At 35.5% G+C, this 11,548-nt stretch overlaps 1 protein-coding gene across 1 annotated transcript in view; it reads right to left on the bottom strand.

Annotated features, from left to right (window-relative positions):
* The window catches only part of LOC120332440 (uncharacterized), a 34,573-nt gene extending 23,777 nt beyond the window's left edge, over nt 1-10,796 (bottom strand). The window contains exons 1-2 of the mRNA XM_039399682.2: nt 10,689-10,796; nt 9,144-9,329 (exon numbers count right to left, since the gene is read on the bottom strand). Of these exons, the coding sequence (XP_039255616.2) occupies nt 9,144-9,220 (77 nt within the window). The 5' untranslated portion in view covers nt 9,221-9,329; nt 10,689-10,796. The remainder of the gene's footprint in view (nt 1-9,143; nt 9,330-10,688) is intronic.
* Nucleotides 10,797-11,548: the final 752 nt, after the last annotated feature.

Raw genomic sequence — 11,548 nt, forward strand, 5'->3', positions numbered from 1 at the left:
TTTCAACCCATGGGGGTAAGAAAAGCCGATGAGGCGGCCTATCGTCTGGTTACCAGTCTACGCGGAGTATGGGAATAGCCATCAATCATTTGTTTCAGATGCACGCGACCATACCATATCAGGGCTAGGTTAGAATAAGCATGTACAACGGTTAAACTGCGGGTAACGTATCTTTCAGGTTCCGTTCATTGAATCCTAGATAATGCAAAACTACAGATCAAAGCATTAGCCATCAATTGAAAGTGCTTCACCGAAAACAGCTCATCATACACAGCTGATTGTTCGGCGATTTTCGCAAATGTTCACATCATCACATAATTAATTAAAAAATTTTACACAATCGAAAATAAATTACAAACAACAAGCATGATATGGTAATTTGGTAAACACAAAATACAGACTAAAAACATAGTTTCTAATTCGACAAACGAATCAACTCAAAATCGAATATTAAATTTAAGGTTTAACGTTTGTTAAATCTATAAATTTAGAGTATTAGCGAACATCTTTCATAGAACAGCAGATAACCTCATTACACGAATTGTAAGCAATGTGTTTTTATGGGCTATTAACATTACTACTAACTAGTTTACTATCTTTATTCTATACGATTTATACAATGAATGAGTAAAACGGAGAAATTTACTTGCATTCTACTGTACTTCATTTTCAATGTGGTTTAGATATTTAAATATTGCACAAACTATAAACTTAAAGCTTGCGCTTTAGTAATGAGTCTTATAATTCATTGACAATGTAGGTATTGCAATGCAATTCTAGTTAATTCTGAAAAGACTTTTTGCATTTATATGCCTAAATATGCTATGTCAAGTTCTATCACAAAAAATAAGCATTATCACCACATCATAAGCAATGTCCTTATACGGACCCAATACATAAGATTTGCTGATAATTGATTAATTAATGAGCGAGTAATCAATGAACAAGTTAAAAATGTCAACATAACACTATTATACTTTCAAAAGAAATGAGTAAATTAAACAACAATTTTCTGTTTACTTAATCTCGAAGTGAATATATTAAAGTTTAATTAATCGAAGATTTTGCAAATTTTTTAGTAAATGTTCATTTTGTATCAATTATGATGTGAAGGCCAAATTATTTCATCTCGAATCGCGACACGATGCTAAATAAATATCGCTGTCTGCTCAAAATGTTTAGAGCTTTTGTACGGCTGTCATTAAGAAAACCAATTTCGCCACTTGAAAGTAACAATTAAACCAGTTTAATACAAAAAAGCAAAAAATCAAAAAACACAAATATACCGTATATAACTGAATGAACCATTTGAGTCAAAAAGAGATCATTTGCGAACGAACACATAAAATTTGTTGTTTGTGTTGTAAAAATTCAATTTTTCCATTCGTCAACGGGGGTTTGTAAATTATTATTTCAAAATATTGACACTTGACATTCACAAAGTCTTCACAAACTTTCTTAATTTATCTAAAATGCTAAAATTGTTACCTTAATCAAAAAACTTGTTCCATAGTCAAACCAAGCTCTTCAGCGAAACCACAATCTCTATTTGAACATTTTGTATCGTTAAAATTCTTTCTTTTGAGAATATGAACAAATTACACCATTTTCAGGTAAACAAACAAAGTTTTGCTTGCCAAATAAACACGAATATTTGTCTGAAGATGTATTTAATCTATATCTATCATAGTCAACAAATCATATGACCCCCTCAGAGGTTTAATGAGAATTCCGTGTAGCAATATACACATTTGGTGAATGGATGTAATCCTAGTATGGTGAACGGTGGTTATATCAAAAGTATCCCGGTCAAAAATCGTATCATTATTTTCTCGCATTTACCGGCAATTGATACAGCCAAAGAGCGGAATTTATGTACCGTATATCAAAATTGATGAGCAACATCGTTTACATTTTGTACTTCATCGTATTGTGGCAAATCTGTTGGTATTCCTGGCTTCCTCGTACAAAGCTCGAAGGCAAGTTTGCACCACAAGAATGATTGTATTGAAAATGAAGCTCCTTCGCCAAATCTGCCCCAAGTCTAACTGGGAGAAGAATCTTTAGTAATATCATTTTTTCCTTAATCTGATCCGAAAAATTTGTATGAAGACACAACGAAATACATATATTTTTTACTAAAAGATTTTCATATATTATCGGGTCACGTGCTGTGAATTTTAGTCGTTGTTTTGTTAGATTCCAGCTTGTACTCTACCTAAGAATCAAGATTTTGGTTAATTAATGTTCTCACTAAAATTTTTGAAGCAGTTTTAGCCCAAGCTTACTGATGTCAAACAATTTTTATATCATGACATGATCTATGGGGTAAACTTTGAAAAATCAAAAAAGCCAGATATCTTGGTACTCCCGTAGTGTGTGTACCAGGTTAGGGTTGGGCCATAATTTTATTCCGATTTTCCTTATTTTAGTTATATCACGAGTTCGTGGACTGTCTGTCTGTGTTAGTCAAGCCCCTTCTCATAGTAATCGGTCCCTTTACACGACTTGATTTAAAGTAGCGAACATAATTAGTTACTTCCATACTGGTACACACACTTCTGGAGCGCCGATATTTTAAAATATATCGTGGATCTCCTTCTTTTAATTTTTTTCCGCGGAAACATTGAGAACAATAAAATTGAGCTTGACAGACGTTTAATAATATATTTGCCAATATTTTTATCACGCAAGATCTAGAGAAAGAACAAACTCTGTACAGACAAGTGTATATTCCCATGTGGCCCTATGGCTTGAGTGCGTGTCTGATTTGCCTAGATAATGAAATCATGGTTTATTCTTGTATTCTACATATCGATTATTTTCCTTTTAAATAATAATACGAAAACTTTATTCTCAATAACTCCCTCGTGTCTCTCTTCAATTACGAAACGTCCTAATAATGTCGAATAAAAATTACGCCCGCAATGAAACAGGATATGACATTGACGTTACACAAAATATCTATACACAAGTAATTACCATTGAAGCATCACATATGGGGTGATGCCGTATCTACGATTAATTCAATACTGTACCGTGATAAAATTGGGATAAAATTGTTTATAAGTCTGTCACTGTAAGACCGGGCCTGGTAAACAATCTCCAGTGACTGATTTTACAGCGCAAAATTTATAGCTTCAATAATGTTCCATCATAAACGTTTGTTTTTATAACTCAAACTCTGGTACGACGCCATATCTGGTACAAAACCCATTCGAAATATGAGTAGTAAGTACTCTTTGTAAATAAAATAAAAAATACAGTTTCCTTAACCAAAATTGTGTTACGGATACCAGACTAAAGTTTTTTTGCCATCCGAAGAATAACGACATCCATGAGTTTTAACAAAAGAAATTTGACTCCAACAGCAGCGACACTAGGGAATATATTGAACCGCTATCAGAAAAACTCTCGGAATCTAAAAGAATTCATAATTGGTCTCCAAGTCGCAGTAATACGATTTACACTATTTCATCCCCCGGGACGTTATCTGTGACTGCTTGACAATATTGTACGATTTATATCAGCCGACGGGTCCGGCACCAGCGCATTCTCGCGGGGATAGCATGTGTTTAAACCATCTTTCAGTTTTGAAATGAAAATTATTATGGAAATGCCATAAGATAAGAAACGAAATTTGAACTCATTCCGTGGTTTGAGTCAGATTAGAAAAGATTTGGAAATTGAACTGGCCCTCATTTTTTGTATATGTATTAATTAGATTAATTTCTCGTTTCGTCATTGAGTTTGAAGTGTGTATCTCATGTCGAAAAGATGGCTTATGCTTTATCAGAGTAAAATCTAAAACTATTCTAGGACGACTAAAAAAATCTATTTGTTTTTAAACTATAAAAAAGCCAAGTTCGTCTTCGAGACTGGCATTTCGTAGTGCTCATTCCCTTGCCATGTATACATTTATCAACAGGCTACTTGATATAAAACCTATTTGAAAGTGGTCTATGCGTGCTCTCGTAAGCTGTGAGTACCACTACAAATTTTTGACGCTATTTGTGATAAAACAAATTGATAGACGGCAAACTAGCCGACCATCTATAACCTGAATTATTGAAAAATTGTTTACCTGACATTGCGATGTGTGACTATGTGTGATGAATTAGGTCGTATTCGGGAGAAGGCAATTTTTTACAGAAAACATTGCCGCATAAACAGAGCACTAAAAAATGTTATGGTACGTTCACAAAGGCAACAAGCGGGTGGTCTTTTTTAGTAGGCAGCGCTACGAATAAACGGTAAAGTTGTTTCACTGTAGCGCGAAAAGCCACAATCTTAACAAGCTTTGACCCACCAAGACGTTAGAAACAACGTAATTTGATGAGGAATATTTCTGCGTGAGTTAAATAAATGTCGCTATCAGTGTTAACTCTAAGCGAATTATGAGTGCGAAAGTGCTTCGCAGTCGAAAAAAAAAGTGCGAAAGTGCTTTTGCCGATTTTAACAAGTTAGGTGCTCTAGCCTTTCATATAACCCATTTAACACGGGCATAGATACTCGAAAAAGCGCTCCACCGGTTAATATTATGAATTAAAGAGAAGCCTTTCCGTTAACCGAGTTCCCTTTAAGCGAATTCATGTTTAATTAAAACAAGCGAATTCATCGGCAACGAAAAGACATCTGCTAACACTTGCCGCGAACAAAACTTTCATGCAATGTATCACGATGTCAGTTGCTTACTCGCCTGAACAGCAAAGGCTTTCACATTTGTTACTCCTTCCATCTAACAGACAACGATTGATACACGTAGGCTGGAAACCATATTAGTTACAGGGTGAATCATTTGTACAAATCCCGTGCAAAACAATTCCCCCCCCCCCCCCCCCAAAAATATAAATAGCAATCAACTAATTAGGGTTAGGTGCGCTGGAAATTCAACTTTTCGATTCGCCCCCCCCCCCCCCCCCCCCCCCCTCCGAAATATTACACAGGATACTCCCCTGTTTTAGGAGATAGGTTGACCTACTTCCTTTTAAACTTTTTTCTCCGAAATATTACACAAGATCACTTTGAAAATCCTCCCCTTTCGTGAGCTAGCGTGACCTAATTTCTCATTTACATTTATATTATACTATTTCAGAGCTGTCGACATGCCTTGTTTTGCGTGCGAGTTAGTTTAAATCAGGCAGAAAACATCATATATTGGCAAAATGTTTAGTAATGTCATGTACTTTCAGCATTCATAAATAGCACTCTTTGTAATGCTGCTGACCTAGTATCAAATATTCGCATCACAACGCCACTTGCGAGGTTTCCATATATTTCAATTACACTAATAGGAACGATGACACCAAAGAGTTTTCTTTTGCGAAGGTACACGAAATATAACCAGGGTGATTCTTGAAAAAAAACATGAATATAAAAAATAAACGAATGATATGATAGTGGATCCCAAATAATTTTGAGAGTGTCTCGAAATACCAATCCATTTGATAAATAATTTTTATTCGACCACATGAACGCTGATATACGCATTCTCAGATATCGGACATCCAGTCGCGATGTTCAATCGTTCATATGCACAAATCTCACATTAATAGTAATTGCTACCCACGTTTGTAAAGTTTAGAAACCAACAAACAGAAAATAACTTATCCTAAAACATAATTAAAACTCAGTCGGCAATAAATTCGTCGCCAAGACGATGCCATACAAAACAAAAAAGATTTGGTCGCGAGAGTTTGGTTAGATGACTGCAAAACGACGTTGTTTTTTAAGCAGAATGTAAAACAATCAAATTAAAAAACGGGAGTTACGACGCCCTTAACACATCGTGTGTATTAAACTTCCCTGGTAAGTACTATTATTATTGTACTTATACACCTGTTAGAGTATTTCGGACAATTTCGAATTTAAAATTAATGAAAACCCGACATATAATAAAGACGCAAAAGTAAAATGAACATTTATTGAAAAAGTTATTATTTAAGAAAGACAACATGATCGTACAATTCCGCCCAAACCTCGATGTTCGCAAGTGAGATGATAAATAAATACTTCCCTGTATTCGAGCAATTAACTTTAGCGTATCGTTGTTCTGCCAACAAACAGCCGGGTGCAAAATATTTCCGTCCTGTGATATGCTCACAAATATTCTCGATAATAATATCATACCCTCGCGTATGTACTTTCTATTAGCTCTTTAGTGATCCCTTCCATCCTTGGCCAAGTCATGTTTCGAATATGTGAACATTTTATTCGACCATACATGGCCGGCGGGATGTTAAAATTGTAAAAACAGAGAGAGTCGCAACAATCGCGAATTTCGTTTTGTTGCGCCTGTTATCGTCGAAAATGATAACATTTGTTGTATTTTGAGGCATTTAAGCAGTAATAATTAGGGCATGACATCATCAAAATCGTCAAGTGAGATTTTGAAATTGCAAATTCCGTAAATAAAATTGTGAATTACTCGGTAACGAATTCAGCTTCAATGACCGTCAGGGTATTGTTTTGTTGAAAATTATAATTAATGTGAGAGCGCCAAAAACATACAGTCCATACCGATGCGACTGCAATTTATATGGCCGCACTCGGTGTGGCGCGTTTATTAATAGTGTAAAATAAATTAAACGAATATCAATTATAACCAAGCCTGTCAGCGTGTTTATTTTCTATGGGCAAGAATCGTAAAATACCATCTTGAGACAAATTTTTCAGTTATTATCGTTTTACAAATAACGTGTGGCAACTTTTTAATTTATCGTCGACCAAAAAACCGCCCCACACTCGTCCAAACGTGTGTCAAGGTTGACCGACAGGAACAGATTCATCGACGACTTTAATTAGGGAAAATATGTATTTTGTTGGGAATGCAAAATAAATGTAACAAAACGCATTTTTTTGTGATAAAACTTTGTATTTTCGGAAACGGATTGCCGTGAAGGGTAAAATTTGATCTAAATTAATCGCAAAAATGTTTTATTTTAAATGTAACAAAACACATTTTGCGATATACCCTTGTATTTTCGAAAACGGGTGTCCTGAAAAATAAAATACGATCTAAATTAATCGCAAAAATGTTTTATTTTAAATGTAACAAAACACATTTTTCGCAATACAACTGTATTTTCGGATACCGGGTGTCATGAAGAGTAAAATATGATCTGAATTAACCGTAAATAATGTTTCATTCCAAATGTATCAAAACGCATTTTTTTGCGATATAATTTTGTATTTTCGAAAACGGGGCGTCATGAAATATATTAATCTAATGTTTTATCTATCGTCTAACTAACGTCTGGTACACATCATTTTCGGGGAGAATTCTAGCCCGCGAAACGTCATTTAATTTAAAATAGAGAATGTCCCACGCATTCCAAAACGGAAAATCACCAGTAAGTCGACAGGAATTCAACCCTCCGGATTCAGTATTCTATATTCCCCGTGTCAGAAATTTCTGAAGATTGGAACAAAGAACCCGCCAAACCGCCGGGGAAGAAGGGGAGTATTTTTTGCACTAATAATTAGGGCGTGACATTATCAATATCGTCAAGAAAATGGTGAATTTTCAAATTCCATAAATAAAATTGTGAATTGCTCGATAACATTTTAGCTATAATTATCGCCGGGGTATTGTTTTGTTGAAAACATGTTGAAACTTGAGGGAATTAGTTACAATTAGCGCCTGACCTCTATTAGACATTCGAGCACTCGAAAAAAAAAAGCACTCGAGTCCAATCTTTTCAGCATTAAGTCGCATACGTAAAATATCCTGTAAAAGAAGTGCTGTTCATTAACGTTATCTCGTCCACGCAGAAATGCCTTTATTGCCGAATTATTCAATCACTATTTTAAATCAACATTCAGGATTGGCACAATTTCAGATTTGCCAAGTTTATCACCATAGAAAAACATGAGAAAGTTAATTATCGTCTTAATAAATATCAGCATCACGGTATCGACAATAATATTACCATGCGCATAAAATTGGGGCCGTAAATTTACAAATCTTGATAGGCAATATTAAAGCCAACGCAAATGTTAATTTGAGTCCTCAATGTCTTCAACAGCTGTTGCCGATGTGAACAAACGGGTAAACCCGAAATATAAAACTTCGATGTCCGCCGACCCGCAAGAATTCATATTTGTAAAAAAGACAGGGCGGGAATATAGATTAACAAAACCTGGATATCGCCGCCAAAACGATCGGTGACAAGAACAATTAGCGATTACAACGGAATTAACCAGTAAAAAGGCTTTGTTGCCGATTTTTTAATGTTTCAACCGACGTTCCAAAAATATTTGTTATTTGGTACTCGTTAAAAATATTCAATTCAATAAAATATTGAATTTTGCCCACCCGTACTCGCATATCAATGAGAAATAGTTGTGTAAATATCGCAAAATGCCACGTGCTTTCAACATTGTGATTACAATAAAATGGCACTTAATGGTATTTTGTGAATTTGGTGATTTTGCAAATCTGTGACATGCTGCTAAAAGTTTCGTCTGATTTGAAAATCGTGCACTTTGGTCACAATACATCCAAAGTGACTATAACACTTTACTAACACGTTTATAGTCATTTTGAATTCAACGATATCATTGATAGTCACATGACCACTTTCGTTCAAAGAAAGGCACTGGTAGTATTCCAACATCTGGTTTCAAAGACGCGGAGCGTTTTTGCGGAGCGTTTTTGCGGGAGAAGCGGAATCGGTGTGCTTGTATAATAATCATATTATAAACAAGAATTTTGCCGTTAATGCAAAAGCTTTATCTCCTATGTCTGCATCTCATAGGTTAGAATTCCGGTAAATATCGTTATGATATGCAGAATTGAGTTACAAAAGTACTAGTATGTTACTTATTTGTCAACTTAATACTTGAAAATATTTGTTAACTTTGAATTTTTATTCCATTCATAATCGGAAAAAAGTGCTATTTCTCTTCAAAATCGGAAAAAAGTGCTATTTCGCAGTCCCTAAAAAAAGTTGCGAAAGTGCTTCGCAATTTTCGCAAAAAAGTGCGCTAATAGTGAACACTGGTCGCTATAATATACGAATATACAGTAATGGTGTAAGTAAGGCGTATTAATATCCATCCAACACTTTGACAAAAGTGTCAACTTATTGAAATAGTGTCAACAATTCCAGATAAACAAAACATAAACAAGCTTCACCCACCTGTAATAATAAATTCTACCGTTGAGCCCAACTCGTACTTCCCATCCTGTTGGTAATCCAATGGCTTCGCTATCCATAATTACATCTGAAAGCTTATTACACAAGACTCAAAATATTATTTAAGTCAAAACAAGTAAACAGCGCATCAGTGCGCCTGAACTGCAGAGCAATCATGCGGAAAACGCTCTGTATGAAAGAGAAATACAGTATAATATTAGACTGCTCTAACTCAGTGATGGTCGACTAATAGACCGTGATCTTAGAAGGGGGTTTTGAACGAAAACACATTAATCAAAGAATCGAATTTCTGTGTTTCCTCTATGATTAAAGGCTCGTCCGTGAACGGAAATTGTCGAGGTACAAACCAGGTTTTTCTGATCTATAGTTAAACGACATCCTGACCGGGTTTTCAACAATGACCACAATTGGACGTTGCAATATAACATTTTTTCCAGCTGCGAACATGGCATAACGACAACCTTTCGTTTCTATCTATCCAACAATAGTAAACGAAAAACAACGATCACTATCAGCCCTGTGCGATCTCGCTCAGACAAAACAGCTTCGTTTCAATAATAAATCAGATTTACTTTAAAATTGCATAATTGCATTCGACTTGATATGACATAACTAATGAGTATCTGAATAATATGCCCCACTAACACTGAATCGTTAATTTAGGACGACCTTTCAACAATATATCAATTTCGTCGAAATTTACTCTGTCGCTGTTAGACAAGTCGAAACACGTCTAGCGCGAAACGATTTAGATTTATTAAACAAATTAACATCGAATTGTCACTATTTAACGAATTTGTACTGATCGCACAGACAGTTAAATGCAGTCATTTAATCAGACTACAAAAACGACCACTGTCCACGTTTTCAAATCTAATTAGTACAATTACCCCTGAGTCAGCACAACATATAATACGGCGAAATATTCGTTTTTGTGCATTAAAATACCAAATCGTGTGACGGCATAAGATAATCTATATATTCCTATCAGTACATCCGTCTTCAATCTCCTCACCCTTGGAAAGCCCATTGAGGTGAGGCGACTCGACAAGACCTAGTTCAATTGCAGAAATACAACAGTGAACAGAGCGCGTAGAGCATATTGCTTGCGCGTTTTTTTAGACACGCTTCACTGCTCCATGTTCAAATTACTCCAAATCCTCATGCGAAGTTCTCGCAGTATCTTTACAAGAGCATTCGTGTGTCACGCGGTATTCTATAAATCTAAATGAATCGATATAGATTTTACATATCATCAAAGGGTACGCGCTTCGACCCACTGCACAAAAAGCTTGTATTTAAATCTATTGATCGCGTGTAACATACCGGTAACATTGTTTACACAAAGCAAAATAAACTAGGATACGCTCGACTGGATCTACAAATAAACATTATGTATTGAAATTACGTCGGCGGAGATTCCAATCAAAACACGAACAATAAATCAGGTGACCCAAAAGCTATTACCTTACTAAGTATGGAGCTACAGACGTGGTGTGATGAAATATAACCACACAAACAGCTTACCTCCATCTGCCAGTTGTCGTTCGAAAAGATAAGGATGTGGTTGTTTTAGGACAACATAAAATGTCAGGTTTAATACACATCACTGCATAACAGGTTTTAATATACATGCGTTTTCTAGCATCTATTCATCACTTCACGCCATGCTTCACTGCAACAGCTTAAAATGACTGTGTAGTATTCAAATTGGCAAGTAAACCGAAACGCCGAAGATGATTATTTCTTCCGATCTAAATAATTAATGCAATACGCGATCCATGCAACCATTTCCCACCCATTTTATTCGATCGAGTGCGCAAATCAACAATCAAGCTGACTAATTGTATCATGATCCTTTTACGGAAATCTATGGAACAGTCTAAATATTATTGAGCTTATTTTTATTTTGTAACCACAGGTTGTACGGCATTCACCACATCAAATAATAGGCATATTTTGATATCTGATTCCTTCAGTTAACAATAAGAGCTCATTCATGACACATATTGTATCTAAAAGCATAAGGAAGAAAGATCAAACGATAATAGAGAATAATTATATTTAATCTGGTTCATAATTCATAAAAAAGGTTTATGACATTTGGCGCGATTGTTCAAAAACTGTACAAATATCTGGAAACGATGGTGTTATTGGAAACGAGAGAGAGAGAGAGGTTTATTGTTTTGTCAACCAGAAAATAAGTATTGATACCTTGAAAAAATACGAAATACACATTCGGTATAGACTGGGGACCGTACGGTCATTAGAGTCAGCTCCCGCCAAAAGTGTCCGCGTTCGCGATCGTACCGGTACTGTGACAAGTTACCCGTAGGCCAGGGGTTCTCAAACTTTTGGTGTTGCGGAGCCCTTGAAAAGGTTGACTA

The sequence above is a fragment of the Styela clava genome, chromosome 13 (assembly GCF_964204865.1).
Source record: "Styela clava chromosome 13, kaStyClav1.hap1.2, whole genome shotgun sequence".
NCBI lineage: Eukaryota > Metazoa > Chordata > Ascidiacea > Stolidobranchia > Styelidae > Styela > Styela clava.